General features: G+C 31.2%; 1 protein-coding gene across 1 annotated transcript; it reads left to right on the forward strand.

Annotated features, from left to right (window-relative positions):
- The first annotated feature begins 216 nt into the window (after positions 1–216).
- On the forward strand, positions 217–14,558 carry LOC106717159 (transmembrane protein 198). Its single transcript, XM_014510887.2, has 10 exons — positions 217–406; positions 926–1,147; positions 1,246–1,356; positions 1,436–1,587; positions 7,146–7,218; positions 10,300–10,391; positions 11,276–11,420; positions 11,685–11,821; positions 13,553–13,728; positions 14,396–14,558. The coding sequence occupies exons 2-9, from the start codon at positions 967–969 to the stop codon at positions 13,721–13,723; spliced, it is 1,062 nt and encodes a 353-aa protein (XP_014366373.2). The 5' UTR covers positions 217–406; positions 926–966; the 3' UTR covers positions 13,724–13,728; positions 14,396–14,558.
- The last annotated feature ends 6,692 nt before the right edge of the window (positions 14,559–21,250 follow it).

The raw sequence follows: 21,250 nt of genomic DNA on the forward strand, positions 1-21,250 counted from the left end.
TGAAATCGATGATTTACTTAACATCATTTACTAATGAAAATATAAAAGTATAATTACGTGGAATATTAAATTATTTCTCTACTTAAAATAACACTGAAACTTTCTTCAATACGTTTTTGTAACATTTTGGCGTATAAAGGAAAATAGTGCAACACCAAAAAGTCTAGAATAGAGAAAACTGAGGGAGACCTTTGTTATTAATTTTCAGCATTCAGTTGAGAAGTTGCGATTGTTATCAATCAGCGTCTGACGAGCAAATTGATCAATTGAGTGTTTATCAATGCATAAGATGATCTCATTTTTGAAGTGGTGATTTGATCGTAGTGTTTTGTGTCCTTTAAATATTTAGCATATTATTTTTGGATAAAATTGTTACGATGTGAAATTGTTTCTTTGGTCTACAATGGTGAGTTTAATAAAATCTTGTATTTTTCTAACGTGTTTTTGTTAGTACATAGTTTGGTTTCTCTTCAAAGATTACATGTTTACATTTAGTTTGTAATTACATGGCAATATTTTTAGAACTATATGGTGAAAGTAGGTTTTAGTGTTACAATCTCGTCGTTGCGACGAAACCAGATATACGTATTTTGGATACAAATAAAGATGATAAATATTTCTCATGTTTGCTTTTGGAGCCCTGTGTGTTATCTTGATTTGCGTTATGTTGCATGCAACATCTGATTTTAACAACAGATAACATACATTTTAAAAAATTAATTAATATTCGAAAACGACAAACAAAATTAATGTAATTTTTTGGTTGATACTCAATAATGATTTTCTGATCTAATTATTTAACATGGTAATATTTATTGAACTTTTATTATTTTCTTGAGGTAGCAATCTTTAAAGAAATGTGAAACATGCGATATTTTTCTTTCTTTCTGAAAGTTGAGACCATTACAGTTGTGTATTGTTGCAGAATAATATCAAGTGAATGAAAGCAGCATAGTTATATACAAGATGTCATCAGTAGGTCAACTAGTGCCGCAGGTGACAAGAGGGCCACCCAATATGACAATCAAATATTACGGTCCCCACATTGAGGGATCATTTTGCACTTCAATTGATTACAACTATGATCCAATCATCAGTGTTATTTGTGCTATGTACATTGTCTTTGGCATTGTATATACATTGTTTGGTAAGTTGATAATATTAATTTAAATTTCTTCTATGCTTTAATTTCAAGAAAACATTGAAATTTTATTGTTTTCATTTTAAATATAATATTTGTTACAGGTTACAGATGCTTTAAAGCAAGCATGTTTTTAACAGGCTTTACATTTGGCTCTGCCATTGTATATCTAATTTGCTTGCAAGAATATCTAATGCCTCCATATGGGAATGTTGGTATGTCATTGTTTTAAAACTATTCCTTTATTTTGAGAATCAAAATTACTTCAAGAATTAATAATTATTTTTTTTGTAGGAGTGGCGCTGTGTGCTGGTCTACTTTTTGGGCTGATTACAATGTTGATTCAATATGTGGGCCTGTTCATGACTGGATTCCATACTGGTCTTTTGTTAGCCATTGCTGGATTGGCAATATATGACCACTTCTTAGATAGCAGACCTGTTTCTGTAAGTATCACCTATAACCTTGATTTATTGCTTAAGGTTATGTTTCAATATATTAAAAATTCTTAGAATTTGATGATTTTTTGATTGTGAAATAAGTTTTATGTGTCATATATGTGTCAACATTTTTTATTATGTTGTAGTAAAGATGTTTTACATATATGCTTTTCATATTTTCATCACTTTCATATTTACCTCAATATTTTGACTATGGCAATAAAATTAGAGATTTTTACATGATATTTGGAGCACTTAATGTAGGTAAAAATATGCTTGTTACAAAATTAATTGCATGTGAATACGCATCTGATGATGTTGCAATGTAACACTTCTTATTCAAAATTATATGACCTTGAATTGTTTCGTCCTACTTGCGATGTTGGAATAGTATGCTTGAATAGGTCTTGCAGACAAAAAAAAAAACTAAACTGTAGCTTCATTGTTTACTGTGAAAACATCTATTTAAATAATAGTTGTACTCAAACCTATTGTCAATTTGATTTACATTGACAATCATTAACATTTAAAAGGAATAATAGTTATTTTATGTGGTTATATCATTATAAAAAAATATAATTTATATGCCTTATGCCCGCGTGTATCAGCTATCTTCTATTCCAAGTCCCGATGAAATCGGTCCAGTTGTTCAGGAGATTATCAGGAACAAATGCGGCATTGCGGACAGTCATACAGATAGACAAACATTTTTAAAATTGATTTTTGTTATCAGCAATACAAATACATCATGTGTACGAAATATGATTTTATTTTTGTATTATTACTAACAGACACTCCAATTTTTTAAATATGTATAGATAAACACAAAAGACTCATTTCTTACAAGGTTTGTTTTTTCTTTTGTTTCATAATTATTCATTCCAATTTGTTAAATTTTTTATAATCTATATATATAAAAGAAAGTTGTGTTAGTTACGCCATTTATAACTCAAGAACGGCTGAATCGATTTGACTGAAAATTGGTGGGCAGGTAGTTTAGAACCAGGAATAGGACATAGGATAATTTTTACCCGGTTTTCTTTTTTTTTTATTCCGCGCGGACGGAGTCGCGGGTAAAAGCTAGTAATCTATATATATAAAAGAAAGTTGTGTTAGTTACACCATTTATAACTCAAGAACGGCTGAATCGATTTGACTGAAAATTGATGAGCAGGTAGCTTAGAATCAGGAATAGGACATAGGATAATTTTTACCCCGTTTTTTTTTTATTCCGCGCGGACGGAGTCGCGGGAAAAAGCTAGTCTTCTATATATATAATATAAAGTCGTGTTAGTTACACTATTTATACCTGAAGAACGGCTGAATCGATTTGACTGAAAATTGCTGGGCAGGTAGCTTAGAACCAGGAAACGGACATAGGATAATTTTTACCCCGTTTTCTATTTTTTATTCCGCGCGGACGGAGTCACGGGTAAAAGCTAGTTTGTAATATGTGAATGATTTGATCATGATTTCATTATTCCTTCTCTTATATGTATCTCTTAATCTTGGAGTTAATAAAAGGATTTTTATCTTTAAGTAAGGCGATCTATTTTACGTGCTATGTATGACTTCGGGGGATTATTAATTCCAATTTGATACCAAATTTTACTTTTAAATAAAACTGTAATACTCGAGAATAAATATATAAGCTGATCAAAATCGATTGGAGGGTGTTTTAAATCAATAGAATGATCGAGAGTAATGCACGCAAGTTTAACAACATAATGCCCGGCCTCAATTGCATATGTGCGTGTTAAATGCCCAATTTTCGCGGCGCTGCCAATCTTTATGATTTGTTTTTATCCTGTGTATGTGAACCAATCATCTTTATAAATTGATAAGTCACTGATCGGAAAGGACAGTTGCAGTTTCTCATAGTAAATTCTATATACATTATTTGTTTAAATCATCTACCTTCCATACGCAACCATCAGCACCGAATTGGAGAAAATACTCGCAAAATACCACTTACATATAACCTCCATGTATAGAGGTTAGTAAATGGGAAAACAAAATATGAAAAATTGTCATATTCAATTACTATTTTTCCCTGACATAAAATCGGAAACTGCTTTTAATTCATTTCTTCGGACCTCCGGCGTGAAATAAAATAACAAAAAAATTGTTTACATTTAAAATTTTAAAACTATTAAACTAAACTATATACTTATACCAAACTAAAAATAAGACTAGATTATGTAAAAAATCGACCCCAAATCGCTGCGCTCGCAGGGTAAGGTGCCCAAGAGACTGGCGGCTTTTAAAAATAATCATAATAAAAAACATAATTAGCAATATTTTTTATAATAAAAATTTTACATCATTGTGCGTACGTCGTCGCGTGTGCGTGAGCTAGTTTCACATAAAATACACAGTTTCAAATTTGTTCTTAATTATTACTATTAATAACAACGATTCATATTTTACACAAAGTGTTTTAAGGCCTTGAAACAATTTTAGTTGCGAAATATATTTGTCTATTGCAAGCAATATATGTTATGTGCACACGTGTTTATCTCAAGAGACGTGATATCTGTTATACTTTACAAACGATGATGCATCTTATAGTCCGACAAATTAATCCGACCCGGTGGGCGTAAAAAATGCAAAAAAACGTGTCGTAAGATCTTATCGTGCTGCAACTCTCTTGTCCTCTCATGTCTTGTATGTCTTTTTCATTATATATGCAGGGCCAATTTAATATATCACATACAACATCGATCAATTTTAGCGTCATATTGGAGTGATCTTAAAAATATCGATTAGTGAGAGAATAGATACGGACTTCAAACATACGAGTATGTGAATTGAATTCAGTTGTTATAAAACATCGATAATTTTTGTTCGATTACTTTGTAACATCAGTAGATTTTAAAAAGAAAAAGGGTTTAATGAAACAAAACATTGTAACGATGTTTCATGTTCATTATTTTTATAAAAAACTAGCTTTTACCCGCGAACCCGTCCGCGCGGAATAAAAAATAGAAAACGGGGTAAAAATTATCCTATGTCCTTTTCCTGGTCCTAAGCTACCTGCCCACCAATTTTCAGTCAAATCGATTCAGCCGTTCTTGAGTTATAAATGGTGTAACTAACACAACTTTCTTTTATATATATAGATAATTAAAAAGAAAATAGGAAAAAAGTAAAAAAGAAAATAAGTAATATTTTATGCTTGCCGTCGAATTTGATCTATTAAATTGGCCCTACAATAAGTCAACACCTATTGGTATAACACCTATTGGTTTTATATATTTTCGACATAACTGAACGTAAAAAAAACGTCACTCTCACCGGGCCAGATACGCATGTCGAACTATACTCTCTTGAGATCTAATTTATTGCTACACATCCGTATGCTAAGTCTATGCACGTTTTTAATTTCTTTCTGTACATTGTTGGAAAGATTCTTATTAATTATTTCAAACATTAAAAAGCTTTATTTGCGACTATCTACGCGACTTGATTTTCATCGAATTCGTTTCGAATTCAAGAGCTGTAGGTATTGCAGATGGTATCATAAATTTAAATTCGCAAACGCGAAATATTAAATGCTTTTACAAAGTTTGAGATTGGAATACTTTGAGAAATATTCTCCTGCTGCTGGCGATATTTTCAAAATGGTTGTTAACTGTAGTTGGCATATTTTTGTATTACGGATGCATTGTAGATCTCGAGCTTTATAAATTACAATGCTATTATTCATAGTAGACCAAGATAACTATTATCTTGTACTTAATTTGAGTACTATCCCTACTGCTCAAACTGACATAAAATTGCAGTGAAAGTTACTTGTGAAAGTAGGCACGATGTTTACACATGATTTCTTCACTATTCCATTAAAGTAACGTGGTTTATTTAACGCTTTACGAAAATTCTTAAATACGAACGAATCATGTTGACATTTTTGAGCGAGTTGGGTTTCCTCAGTATTTAATAAAATGTTTGAAACTTTTTGTTTAAATATGTATAGTCATATAAATTGTCAACACCAGTATTACGAAATGGTTAATTTGCCCTTTTATTTGAAACTACAAAATAATTCTGAGTAATCAAAAACGTTACATTTAATATTGTTATTTTATACATTAATTTTGTATGTAATGATAGTTTTGTATTACACAATGCGAAGTGCAATGTTTATTGGTGCCTGCAATGAGGTCGCGTTAGCTTTAAATAGAGTATGAAACTATAGAGGGGAAATCTCGTAACGGCCTATTCGTTTATTTCATCGGATGACCATGAATTATAATTTAGTAGCTATTGCGAATTGAGTTGTACCCGGAATTTATGCTTTGCGTAGACCCCATGCTTACCTTTCTTCATAATATTTTTAGTCGTGAAAAGATTTACCATTGTATGTTTTTTTTGCAAATGATTGGAATTGGAAGTAGCTAGGTTCTCCCTCTCTGCTGTTGTAATAAATCAACTTGCTATATTTTGTTATCTGTTAATAATAACAGATTTTAGTTTCACAATAGCACATTTCTATGATGTTTTGGATACATTCTATGATGAATAATAATAGTACAGAAAAAAATTGTTTTATAAAAATATGTGTGAATTGTGAATTATAAGAAGAATTCCCACCTTAGCGTATACGAGATCTTCGTATTTCTGAGGTCGATACTGATGTCAAGTAATCTTTCTCGATGTGTATAAATTTTTTGTTTAAATAACAGGAGAGTAGACCCAATTTACTCTTCTGTATTTATTTGAAAACGATGTAGGTAGTCACTTAAATATAATTCCTGATTTCTTTTGCCCAAAATTCGTTATGCCCTCCGAAGTTTCATGACAATCGGAGCATATTTCGCGAAATATACAATCTTAACTGACTATTAAAAATTATGTATGATCTGCGTGCGTTGTACCTTTATGGTTTACATCTATGAGGAATATTTGATATAATTTACTTTTATCTCACGTAGCGTTAATTATATATTTAATATAAGTGTAGTAAAATATAAAATTCATATTTAAATTATTCTGTATCAATTTCTGTGTAAAGTGTAACGTGCATAATATTAAAATGCAATTTTGCTGTGAAACAAAAGTCCATTTGCAACTTTTGAATGTATTTTCAAAAGCGAATTTATTTGTCGCGACTTCAAAGGCTTTTTGATGCGACAATATTTCGTCGAAATGTAGCGCGTTGGATATCCACTTTTCCTAGTAAAATTGAGAGGACATCTAATTGTCAAAGGGGTACATCAACTGGATATTTTGCACTGTTAAAGCTTTTATTTGACTTGTACCATTACATTGTTTTAATTAATAAAATATCCACGTTTAATGTACAACCTCGTATATTGATTTGGCACGACAAACAGAATATTTCTACATGTCCTTTTGCTGCTGGTGTTCATAAATTAAGACTGTTAATATATGAACAAATGCTTTCAATTTTCAAATTTATTATTTTCATTACGTGTCTAAAATGAAGAATACGTGTTCATTATAATTATCATTTCCGCATTCCTCTCCTTAAAGCGTATTTCCACCATTTATTGTGTGTATTTTAAGAACATAAAATTCATGATATTTATTCTTTGTTCCAGTATTGGTTGTGTGTGGTAGCATTACTTTGTTCGGGAATATTCTTTGCCGTCATCAACTTGTATTGGAAAAAAGGTAAGATATCTTTCAAATTAACGATTAGTGTTATCGTAATGATAGTTATAAATGTAATGTTGTTTAATTATAATTGACTAATTGCATAGTAATCTTTTGTAATAAATGTAAACGTTAGAGGAATAACAAAACAATTTTTATTGTTGCAAAAATTAATATGACCTCACGCTGACAATCATCTTAAAATTATGAATGTAAAGTGATTACTCTGTGAAAAAATCCTTAAGTTACTTCATTATAATATATGTATAAGTCGTTAACTAGTCAGAACAGGTTTCTACGCTTCATTTTTCGACTAGTTTAAAATTGTTTTCAGTACTTTGAGTTTTCTTTAATTTAGTCATGTCGATGATTGATAACAAAATGACTTTAGTCACTATCTGCGGGTTTCTGAAACTAAAATCCCCGTTTAAAATATATTGTCATTTCTGTTTTTGATCTTAGAAAACAACGGTTAAACGGAATTCATCAAAAGTGCAAATGCGTTTTTTGGAACATTAAATATCTTTATCAAATGTACTTAACTTTAGATTTTTTGTGTGTAATTTTAAAATAAGTTTTAACGTAGTAATTTAAAATGTTCTCTTAATTTAACCTGCAAATTTCCTTTTTTTATCTGCTATCGACATTTCAATTCATATTTAATTAACGCCGTGATGAAATATTCACTCAAAGGAAACTAATCTGATTGGTCCCTTGTAGACTAGTCTAGTCTACTCGTAATTCAGATTCACTGAGGATGACTATCTTGGTATTTAATAATAGCTTTTCTTAGCATTGCAAGGTTCATTCTTTTTAAAGCTTTTCTTTGTAACACAAAACCGTTAAGAATTTCGTGACAAAGGCCTTTGTCATACAGTGAATCGGTATAATTTAAAGACAAGTTTACGTTTTTTTCGATAAGTGATGTAATTAAAAGTTTAAAGAAAACTATCGATTATTGTATTGATAATTCTTAGTATGAATGATACCCGACTTGCTTTGACGATAACTGCATATAATATAATGGGACCGTCAACTCTCTTAAAGGCCGGTAACGTATCTGCGGTTTCTCTGATGTTGCGTGTGTTCATGTGCGTCGGATCAATTTATATTTCAACTAATCGTTTGCTACTCCTCTCCTATAAAAAGCACTAATAATTTATAATCAGAAAAAGTAATCGATAAAGGTCGTCCATTGTTTGAAATTCGACAATTTTTTATTGTTGATTCACAATAGCATTAACCACTTATCTTTATTGACTTTGAAAATTTTTCTTAAATAGGTATACAAAGATTTCGTTTCACGTATTAATGTGTGTATATTTGTATTTCGAGGTATTATAATATGGTTATACGTAAAGAAAAAAAAACATTTATGTATTAGTAAAAAGAAATGTGCAAACAATTATTAATTATACATTTTTCATAGTAATAAAGTAGCCTCATAGTGATACCTAGAAGAAAGTTTAATTTTTTTTTTGCCAGACGTTCTTAGGTAAATTGAAACATAAGAAGATTAAATTTTAATAAGAAAAGTCGAAGTTATTTTCAATAATGGCTTCATATTTTATATTAATTTTTGAACAAATTAATAAGAACTTCAATTATATAAAATGAAATATCGAAAGAAGAGGTTTATTTATAAACTAAGTCCGCCTTATTACAAAAAATCTCAACAACTCTGGTTTAAACCCGAACTACGTAGTCTAGCTTAATCTCTAAAACCATGGACTAAATGAATCCGTATTACAAAACGTAGACCAAACCAGAACTTCATAAACTAAGAATTTGAACCACGGTCAATCGATTATGACAGATAATCATTCGCTCACTAAATGTCATTCGATAATAAACGTTCCGTTTCTGCGAAAGTTGTAACATCTGGCTATCTTTTATCGGGTATGTATATAAAATGGAATAGAATAAAGCACGTCAAACGGAATTCTTTCGAAAGTGCCCGCCCCGCGCGATCTTTGTTTTTACGTGTGTAATTGTCAATAAACTAATTGAAAATGGATCAACGATATGCAAAATGATCTGCAAATTGGACTTCTGAGAAGAAAGTAAATAATTAATAACCTACTACTTAATTTACTGCTACGTTTAAAAACTTTCTTTGATCCGGAAGAATTATTTTATTGTTAATATTTTAGGAAATATTGCGTCAATTAGTCACACATTCGTGCGTTACTTTTTCCATCCACTATTTTTTCCGCAAAACGTTTGGTAAATCGGTACTTTTGTCTTAAATCTTCATTCGACAATTCGACAAAAGGATCCAAACGAACTCGACGTTTATTAGGTTGACGTGACATTTCTAATATCTCCATTGTTTCAATATCTTCAATGTCTTCCATGTCCATTAAATTAACCAAATCAGATTTTTAACAAAAACCCGATAAGGCACAAAACTCGTAACTCGACACTTCTGACATAAGTCTAAATCTGTGGTCTAAATAGTTAAACCTGGGAACGCAATGGTTTAAAGTTGTTACCATAGATAGACCAGGTTTAACGTTAAACTACGTTTTGTAATATGAATTTTAAATAAACCACTTCGAATGTAGGTTTAAACCAGGTTTTATAGTTAGACCACGTTTTGTAATAAGGCGGATAGGGTTTTATAGTTTAATTCGTCTATATAAGTATTTTCCTCTTAATTAATAAAATTATATAATAATATTTACCTAAGCCTGTATCACATAACAGTGAAATCGAGCAGAGCAAACTTTGCGTGCCTTTTTTGCTTCGTTGTGCTTCAGGTTTTGTTTTATTTGTTAGCGACTGTGTGCTACTGCCTTTAGTTTAGAACGTAGCGACTCATTTTCTAAAATGTTAAATTTGCAAATAGAACAAAAAGTACGCATCCATTGTTTTCTCGGTAATGCTTCGGTAATTTTTTGTAACATTGACCGTTGGTTTTTGAGATAACAATCTCCGTTTAAAACATGTTGTTACCACTATTTTGTCAAAGATAAGAATAGAGATGACGATATATTTTTGATTTTAGAATCCCACAGTCAATCAGAATTAAATAACTACAAATCGCAATCGTTGTAACAAATATTGCATTATAACGAATTTGTATCTTGTTTCCAGTGTTGACAATATTCGGCACTAGTGTTTACGGCGGTGCGGTGATAGCTATAACCCTCGATTATTTCTTCGAAAGGATGATGATGCTTAAATGGGTAAGTCAGTATTATTTGATTTTGATAAACAGCTCTTATCAAGTTATATACATTTAACGGAATACCGATAAGTTGAGAAATGTCTGCGTGTCGTAAGTTATGGAATATTTGATTCATAGTCGTTCTGTTATTCAAACAGTGTTGTAGATTCTATATGAAAAGTAGGAAATCCAGAATGGAGAAAGAAAATAACCTATGTTCTCGATTGCTATCGGTTTCATTTTTATCCTGTTCTTTAATTACTGTCTGGAAGAAGCTTTCTCTGTTGTCAAATATTCATATCTAGATAATAGTGCGTCATTTGTATTATTTTCATAGATAATCTAAGCGACCGTATTAAAGTGCATTGCCTCTTAAAGGGGATCGTTGAACATATTTAAATATATGGATAGACTTGAAATACGATTACTTAAACTTGATATATGTATTTTGATGTATCTTAATTACATACATCAGTATAACCAATACGAAAAAGCGCGATGATAAAAATCTTTTTTGCAGACGTCTAGGACAGAGGTCGGCAACCTTTCTGAAATTGAAAACCTTTTCTAACGTGATATTGAATTATATTAGAATGTTTTTGTGCGTTCATTTTAATATATTTTCAATGTTATTATGATTGGAATTGAAATTTAATTTGATTTCATGTACTTAGTATTTAATTTACCGTGAAGAGCCACAAGTACCTACTAATTTGTCATTGGTTACCGACTAGATAGCAAAGATTCGACGTAACTCCAGTTGTATTTATGTACGCATTAATTTCGGTCATTGGATTTGAACTTAGAAGAATCGAGAAAATATTGCCAACTCTACTACCTATTTACCTGTATTTCCTGTAGATTGTTTTCACGAGTGTCTAATTTTGTATATTAATTTGTCAGGTATGGGAGCGTGCCAAGCTAGAGCCGGCGGTGCCTCCACCGTGCCGGCTCTCCTGGCTGACGCTGGCCGCATGGCCGGCCGCTGCCATCGTTGGCCTTACTGCTCAGTGCGCGCTCACCGCCACTGGTATATACCATGAGCAAAGTAAGTATATAATATTGAATCACAAACGGCGATGTCTTAACAACGATATAGCACTAAAACTGTGACAAATTAGATTACTTTAGAATCGAGGAAGCAAATTTTGTCTTGGAGTATTATTGAAAATTGTAGGAAATCCTATTTCATAGAATATTAGTTGCATAGTTCATTAGTTAAAAGGAGTGATTCTTAAATGTTTGTTTGAGTTATTATTATGGTTATTATACTGAACCTAGAAATATAACTACAAGATGTATCTCTTTGCAGGCATAAGTGCTCAAAAGCGGCGTCTGAAAGCGCAACAAGCGCGGCCGGTTACACGCGAGCAACGAGCCGAGATGAAGCAACGCAAGTACAGATATCTGTACCAAGTTCGCACAGCGCATGGTGACGTCATCTCACAGGTGATTTAAAAGAATAGTTTGAAGGAAGAAAACAAACAAAGCTGTACACTTGATGTCAAGTGTCTACCTAGTCATACGTACCCCACTAACAAATGTTATGCCTGGCTGTCGGTGCTCTAGACCTCAATAACAGTATTAACATGTTTTAAAGATTCAAATTATATAGCGTTTATATCACAGATAATGTTAGGTCTAACATTCACGCTGTTTGCGGTCACAAAAAACTGCGCACCAACAAATTTATCTTGCGCTCATATTTAAACTGCGCGACGTTCACCTGTTATTGACACTTAGACGCTGCAAGGTCAAGTGTCGTTTTAGGTATATATTCCTAGTCAGGTCATAAATTCTGTCACATGTTAAATATAAAATAATTAAAACAAGTTTATTCATTATGTGACCATTTATATACCAAAATGAACTTAACAAAACATAGATTCTTATGACACTAAAGTTTATTCAAAATGACATCCGTGATTTTGAATACAGGCCTTCAATCTGCTCGGCCAGTCGTCTATCACAGCACGAACGAGGTCCATGTCAATATCGGCGGCTGCCTTAATCAAGTATGTCTTGAGTGACTCCAAATTGGGATGAGGCTTTGAGCACGCCTTTTCCTCCAAGTGTTGTCATATCTTGTAACTCTAACGGATTCAAATCTGGACTGGAGGAGGGCCAGTCTTAGTGCCGGATGAAGTCGATTTCACGCGCCGCCAGCCAGTCTTGTGTGCTCTTCGCTCTATGAGCTGGGGCCGAATCTTGTTGGAATACCCGGTGCCTGTTATTGAACGTGGTATGAGAAACAGGTTCCACAAGGTTCGTCAGGACTGTATTTTGATACACGACTGCATTCGTTTTTACACCTTTCTCACAAAAATGTACCTCTGTTAAGCCCCCAATAAGAAACTCCCAACCATACCATGAGCGAGGATGGAAAATGATCACGTTGGACACAAGGAATACGGTTGCTCGCTTCTTCGCTACTGTGTGCGTGCACCTTATCATTTTGTTTGTTGTAGCTCTCTTCTACAGTAAATTTTTTTCATCCGAAGAAAGAATTCCCCGATATTTTTTTCCCGCGTACCGCTTCAACAAAGCACGGCATCTCTTCAGTCTCAGGTCCATTAGACGAGCATTCAAACGATGGCCTGTTTTTCTTCGATGTGCACGAAGCCCTAAGTCTTCATTTGACACCCTTTTCACCGTGGTCCTGCTTAACCCCATCTGAAGGGCCACCAGTTTCTGCTTACGTTTGGGATTTCTTTGAATTCGCGCCCTCACAGCTTTTATCACTGCTGGAGTCCTAACAGACCGAGGGCGACCACTTCTCGACCTGTCATCTACACTAGAGTCTTCATTGTATCGTTTGATGGTACGATAAACGAATCTTTTGGTTATATTCAAATTTTTCAGTATGTCAAAAATTTAAATTGGCGCGTAACCGCAACGATGCAACGCAATAACTGCAACACGGTCTTCTTTAAGCGTCCACTCCATATTTAAAAATGAGTAAAATTCTAAAAAGTATACAGTTTTATTTACATGAACAATGCGAAATTCGAATTCAATAAACTTTTTTGTGGCCAGCATTCTAAAAGAAAAGTTTTTACTGTGTGATAATACTTATGACCTGACTGTGTATATTATTATATATATTATATATTTATTGTATTTATATATATTATTTATATACATATATTATTGTATTTATTTGAACGTGTTATATTCCAGTCGTATGTGCAAGCTTTGCAGAAGAAGGCTCAATGTGGTAACTGGAGTGGTGGGGGCGAGTGCAGCACTCTGCAGAGTGACTCTACACATCTCACTGTCGTCGCCGGCTCAGAACACGCGCCTCATACAGACTCCGATGATGATCTCAACCAGATACGCGCCGCGCATTAAACATGGTATTAACATTTTTATCCTATAATCCAGGGATCCCCAAACTATTTTGGACAAGTGACCCCCTTTTTTAAAATGAACCGTTACCACAGACCCCCCATTGACAAATTACCTACTTTTAAGATCAATTATTATTATTATTATTAGTCATTCTGACTTAGGTCAATAGAAGAAGACAGAGTGAGAATTAGTAATGCTTTAAGTTCAATATCGACCCCGGGGGTCCTTTAGGAATCCCTGCCATAATTCTTCGTTTTTTTTAGTATCGGATAGTTTTTTTCCTATTTTAATGATTCATAACTCATATAAACAGAACAAGTTAAATAAAGTCGGTTATTTGCTTAATTTATTACACAAGGCTATTCGAAAGCAAAGTTAAACTCGTATTTTGGTTCCGCTTTATTTATATACGTGAACAATTTGGCGGAACGAAAAAATGTCAGCATATTCAACAGATATTTATTTGAAATTGTTGATATTTATATGTTTTAACTAGACGTCGCCCGCGACTCTGCGCGGCATTTAAAAGAACTTTAAGTAGCCTATATGTTCTTCCAGACTATGTTCTATAACTGTGCCAAATTTCATCAAGATCCGTTGAGCCCTTATGGAGATATTTTCACAACAAACATCCATCCATCCATCTAAACATTAATATATTTCATTTTACAGAATAATACAAGTTTGGATGGAGATACGCAGCTGTGAAGATTTCATTTCATTCAGTATTACTTTATTGAGACCCAATTGTATTACTAACTGTAGTTACAATATCTTTAAATGGTATATATGTATTTTTTTTAATTTATTATGTCACTTTATCATATTGAGGTTCAAGGCCTATAATTTTTAATTTATCTAATCTATTACCAAATATTAAGTAAAATTTAATTATTTTATAATTTTCCAGGTTAAATAAACAATAATCTTTACAAAGTAATAGTAAAAAGAGAACATTTCTTTCATATGTATGGATTTAATTATTATGTATTGGATGTTTTTTTACTAACTTTTAAAATGTGTACATTTTCTGTATGGTTTAAAAACTTGCTTATTGTCTGAGATTTTGAGACCCCAAAATAATATTTCTACTTCACTAGTGATATATTTTTACGTTTTATTTGTGATAATAATTTTTAATAATTATCCACTGCCATTTACATGTAGCTTTTTAAAAACTTCTTTAGATACATTTGTCGTTTGTTGTTGATTCTAGGTGTTTTGGTCTTGGACTTTACAAATTGTGGTTATACATAACTTTGAAATAAGGGTAAACAAACACGTTTGATAGACAGCTAAAATTTGGAAAAAAAAAAACAGTTTAGAAGTTAATATGAAATTGTTTGTTTAGGCAACGAACAATAGAGATATGGCAAGTATTTTTGGCCTTGTAAATCAATTAAGTTTGGCTAAAGTACCCTTGACTGAATAATTTATGTGAATACGTTTTATTTCAAGTATAAACATATTTAATAAAGGGTAAATTGTTTTATAATAGTACGGTGGCCATCTTTCCCCTTGAACTTTCTGTTTTCATTTTGGTCTCATAACAACACATTGTTGACTGGCAACATTACTGAAAATCAAACAGATAAAGAATCCGCGTATAATTGATTGAAAGATTCTTCATTACGTTCCACCTTCGTTTTTTTATTTATTTTTTAATTATTAAATATTTTTTACAATAAAAGATTTGGCGGGTGCTGTAAGCGAGAGAAACAGCTTGTGTTATACTGACTAACGAAGCACTAAGAGTGAACAACAACGATGCAAAAAAAGGCGCATCACGAGTTTATTCGGGGCCGGTTAACAAAGTGTTAAGATCCTAGTATTTTGAAAGGTCATCGGTTTAATTAACGGGTTAGCTCTTCTAAAGAGTATAAATGTTTTTTTTAATTAGTACCGATTAATTTTCGGTGAAAAACGTGTTAATTATTTAAATACAATTATATTTCAGTTAAATGTTTTGATAGTTCATTTTATGGTATTTTCATCAATGCTAAGCATTTAATTGTTTTTTTTTTTATACAGAAAGATTTATTGTGTATACAATTGTCCACTCGACCGTGGTGTTAATTTAATGTTAAAAAATATAAGGGTTTATAGCGACGAAGTTATCTGACCTGGTGGGCATAAGTCAAACTAAATTATGAAAGCACACTAGCGCCACCCTGTCAATGTCAAAAAGTGTCATTAAATCTTTGTCCTAGCTATCTTTTCACGTTTTTTAGTTATGTATAACCTTCTATGCCCATGTAGGTTTTAAATATTTATTAACTAACCGCGATAGTAGCGCCACTCATACCGGCTCAGATATCCTTGTTGTATTTTATATGATTCAATGGCAGCTAACATTCCAAAAAAGAAACGCACAATTACAAACAAAAGCATTAAATGCAAATACTTGTTTTAAAATATATCGGTCGGGTGTGATACGTACATTCTATTCAGCGTGTGATATATTAATAATTTTTTTATATGTTTTGGCCAAAGTTTATTTTAATTATAAAGCTGATAGCAAAAAGCACAATGTATAAAACATTTTCTTAGATTAATTTCAATCAATTTTACCAATTTTAGTAGTAATTTGCCATGCAGTATAAATGTAATAACAGTCGAACCTGAATAAGCGAGAGACTCGGGTTAGATAGAAACTTCTATCAACGTGAATAGTATCACAGTCTTTGGACTCTCGATTATTCAGGTTTTATATTAATAAGTGTGAAATATGCTAGTTTATGTCAACTATTTGACAGTATCAAGTGCAAAATCCGGTATTTGTCCAAAATAAGGGCATTTGAATTGTTCTTATATAAATTGTTGATTAACGGAAATTTAATTTTTCTTCTAACTATCAAGGAATTCGTTTGCCAGTAAACTGGTAACATATGTTAAGTTTAAATTTTATAAAAATTGTGGTATTAATCAATGAAGGGAAATCATGTTACAAATTTGATAAAACTGTGTATATATTGTAATATTAAGGTAGATTTAGATAGAGTAGGGATTCCTTTTTTTGGTAATAATTCGAAGGAATTCATTTTCGATGTAAGTTCTATCTACTCAGCCGCTCAATATCTAGTCTTAAATCGTAAATGCCGGATTATTTTTCTCACCGTCTTTATATTTCATATAATCGATTTCTTATTGACTATGTATAATAATATTTTGTATGTCACTCATATTGCCTTTTAGATTTTATAATATTCATTATAAATATTTAATATTTAAATATATTTTTTTTAATCTGTTTATAAATCATACCTTTAAGATTTGAATCGTATTTAGATCGTTTTGTTTTAATTAAGATTTTCATGTTGTTTATATAAATCATTATCCTGTTTCGCTTTCCTATTAGAATTATTGGATGTTATTTTTTTGACCTTTTATTTGCAATTTGTATACTTTACTTTTAATATGATTATTTACCTCATCATTTTGTTTTATTTTTTTCACCATCAATCCTTCATCTTTATCATCATGAATTCTTTGAGTTTTTACTGTATACAAATGTACGAAAACATTGTTATCTCTATTTTTCATAAATATAGCGTGATAATTGTTTTTGTACATGTCTGTTAGCAGTGGAAACTCACAGTTACCCATTATACAAACAATTATTACGATATCCTCGCTTTATTGCATTAGCACTCACAAAAGATCTTTAGTAGATGTTATACGTTTTATTAATCTACCCACAAGTAATTCCACTTCAATATCAAAATTATTATTCTAGAAGATAAATCTTTCCACTTAGGTAGGTTAGGTACATGAACCTACTTAAAAGATCTGTCTTAAAAATTCTATCAGTTGAATCATCTAAGTCTAGTACAAATTAATTAATACTCAGATTAAAACACGATATCTTCACCGATTTAATATTTCAATATAAGATCTGTGGGCCTAGCAGGAATTTGAACAATCGTCAACGTAACGTCATCGATAAAATTTGTGCAGATTATCAAGCGTAAAGTACACTAAAAATCTCTTATTATACTTAAATATGTATTTTGATGTTGATGACGATACGAAAGCGAATGTCGCAAATATTCGTACTAGGCCCACAGTTTCTATATACATCTACGGCATTTAGATACACTAGCAATACCGTTTTATTTCTAGGACTTGAGAATTCCTTTATTAGACGAAATATCTACATTAACTTTTATCGCCACTGCCGAAACTGCCAATAACCTATTTTCTATCTTTGTTTTTTCAAGAAGTATAAGAGTGACGAGGATATTAAATTTATAAATAACTTCTACAGGTGTTTTTTTCAATGGAAATAAACAGTAGAAAGTTTTTTACTTCACTATTCACTTAGTTTCCAATTTTAATGTCTATTTGCTAGAATCGTAAAAGTAATTCATACAAAATAATAAATAATATGACCAATATAACTGCCGGTTTTGTCAAAATTTTTAATATTTTGTAAATGTAGTAACCATTGTTTTTTGCTAATAAAATAGCACTAAAAAGTAAATAATGCAATTTGTCAGTTTAACTCTAATTTACGATAAATAAGTGTTAATAAAATATTACAAAACGCTATTACTGTAATTTTTGTCATTTAAAAGTTATTGTTTCAAAGATTCTAGATCGGAACAGTACAATAATTAGGATTATATTATATCAAAACAATATACAAAAAATTGCAATGAACTGTAACCATGGGTTTCCACTGCGAAGTCTTGTATAAAAAACAAAATGTTATCTTTATTTTTCAAAAAGACAAAGCGCGATGGCGACTTGTTTTTGCACAGATGTTTCTGAAGTGGAAACGCATGGTTGAAATGTGATCACTGCCAGCCTTAAGACTTGTTCGTTTTTTCACTAACTTGTGATATCACAAAGTACAACTTAAGACGCAATATGTTATATACTTACATGTATAGTTATTTGGCTCCAGTGGTCCTAGCACAAAATTTGTGCAGCGCCACCTATCGGAAGTAAAGTACAACACAATTTTTGTCATAATTGACGATGACGATCGAAGGCGATTGTCACAAATATTCTTGCTAGGAACACTGTTCTAAGTCTTTCAAGGATAGTTATTTCATTAAGTCGTTTTTTTGTCATGCCTTTAAAGGAAAATTGAATGTTTAGAACATATTTTGGGCTGAAAATTATCTCCGCTATCAGTCGAAATTATAGATGTATAAAACAACTGATATAAAAATGTACCGTAAAGACCATTTACTTAAATACTTATTTGGCAAAACGCTATTATGAGAGTGCGACAATAAAATATTTCTACTTATTTAATTGCTCAGCAATAATAAAGTGACGAATGAAATAATAAAATTTGATAAATTAAGACGACTGTCAGTGATATTTGCGGCAACATTATTATATACATAATATGTAATAATAATTTATATATGCATGAGACAGCTTGACGGCAATATTGTAAAATATCAATGTGTAGATAATACATATTTTTATAAATAAATAAGGTGAATTCTAAATTGATTTCAGGCAATAATGTTCAGACTTAAACATGTAGAATATGATAGTATGTTAAGGTTATAAGACGTGTATAGTCACAGTCGATATTTTGGCGTTCTTCAATGATTATTATTCATGTACACTGCTTAGCGTTAAGAATTAACTCATATTTACTCGTGCACAATAACATTATATCCGAGACTCATGACGTCACTGCAGCGTTCTTTGTACAGCTGACGAAAAAGCTTTATCGATATTTTATTAAAACAAGACTAGCGAAGATACTTTTGTTTATTATTATAGAAACAAGGATGCACGTATGATGGGAAGTCATGTCATGAGTTGGTAAGTGCTTACCATTTTATTATGCACGAGTTTTTTAGGTCGAAAATGTCCTGATCGCTAATCATAGCGAATTCAGAGTAAAATCCATTCATCAGTTAACTTTGTTTTAGGACGTTGTATTACGTAATATATATTTATAATATGTGTACATAAATACGCACAGTGTAAATGTGCTAGGTGCCGTCGAAACGAGAATGGAATACGTAAAATAGTTTCCGAGTTAATGAAGTATAAATTTGGAATTAATTGTGATCTACATGATATGCTTTTTGATCTAGATTCTTAATCTCAAATCGTCCGGTCCAAGAAGCACATATGTGAAAATTAAACCTTTCCTTGTATTATAATTATTAAATTGTATTAGTGTTAGGGAACGTAGGAAGTATTGAGAAATAGAAATGAAAGAAGAACTAAGTGTTCTCCTTTCTAGAACGAATTTGGAATAAAGGAAGTGTTTTAGTTGTTAACTTACGTATCTTTCGTAATTTTTAAATTAAGTAAAAATTGTATGAGATCGTGATAAAAAAATTAGGACGTCAATATTTTTCAATGGAATGATAATTAAAAATAATATATATTGGAATTGACTTGGAATATTTAATGAGTATTTTTATTCCGAAGTGTATTTTTGCTGTAGCAGAAGCTAAAGGAATTCAGCTTTTTATGTTATATTTGTTTAAGATCGATGGAATTACAATAAAAAAAACATATTAATTTAAGTATGCAATCTTGTATATTTTTTTAACGATGAGCAAGTTAATTATTGATACAGGAGAGATGGTACAGTGAAATACAAATGTTTAAAAGAAAACTACGAAAAGATTTTTTGTAACGCGATGTAAACGTTCCGCATTGTACTTACTCAAGCTTACAGTTTCCATTGCCGAAATACCTTCATAAAAACTTGTTAACTCTGTTTTGTAATGAGAAGAAGAGAAGAAAGAGAGAGAGAGATGTTTTTGTATTTTGGAGTGGATATTAACTGTTTGCATGACAACTTCTTTTTTGACATTTTAACCTCTCTTCTGTTCACAATTGAATGAATAATAATAATTGTAAATGTTAAACATAATTAATGTACTACTTAATAATATTTTAGGACAGGTGTCCTTTCTTGCCAACATTGTAATCTATGGACTTTATTTTAATAAAATATTTTGTTGTCATCTCAAAAATGTCGTTTCTTTTAATCCGTTTGTAAAGGAGAAATAAAATGAAACAATAATCAAATAAATACTTATAATATTTATTCATTATACTTACAATACTTTGGTTTAAACTTTCAGTGTAGGTAATAATTTAGATTAAGTTGTTTTCATCACCACTACACGAACTAATTTATATCTATATTTAATGTATAATTAATACATTTAACAATAATGATTAAGGTGTTTTATTTTAATAATTATTCGCTTAATGCAGTCTTTATAACAATCATTAAGCTATTTAACAATTTAATTTTTATTAATCCAACATAATTAACTGTTATTGTTTACATCGAAAATAAAGAAATACGGATAATCATAATTTATAAACCTGTGTACTTTAAAAATTATATGTTTTAAAATATTTCATTAAATCATTACCGCATTATCATATTACCAATTTATTACAATGTAGGTAAACAACAACAATTAACTTTAGTTTTACGAACATTGTTAAACCAATCTCTAAAAAATTCGCCTTTTAAAGTAACATAAAAAGGCTCAAGAGATATTTATTTAAAAATCCTTT

Source organism: Papilio machaon, chromosome Z, assembly GCF_912999745.1.
Source record: "Papilio machaon chromosome Z, ilPapMach1.1, whole genome shotgun sequence".
Classification (NCBI taxonomy): Eukaryota; Metazoa; Arthropoda; class Insecta; order Lepidoptera; family Papilionidae; genus Papilio; species Papilio machaon.

Excerpts from the sequence above, each read along its gene's own strand:
- LOC106717159 (XM_014510887.2), top strand. The coding sequence starts at position 967 with ATGTCATCAGTAGGTCAACTAGTGCCGCAGGTGACAAGAGGGCCACCC. Across the intron at positions 1,357-1,435 it reads GCCTCCATATGGGAATGTTG|GAGTGGCGCTGTGTGCTGGT; the intron begins GTATGTCATTGT and ends TTTTTTTTGTAG. Across the intron at positions 11,421-11,684 it reads TGGTATATACCATGAGCAAA|GCATAAGTGCTCAAAAGCGG; the intron begins GTAAGTATATAA and ends ATCTCTTTGCAG.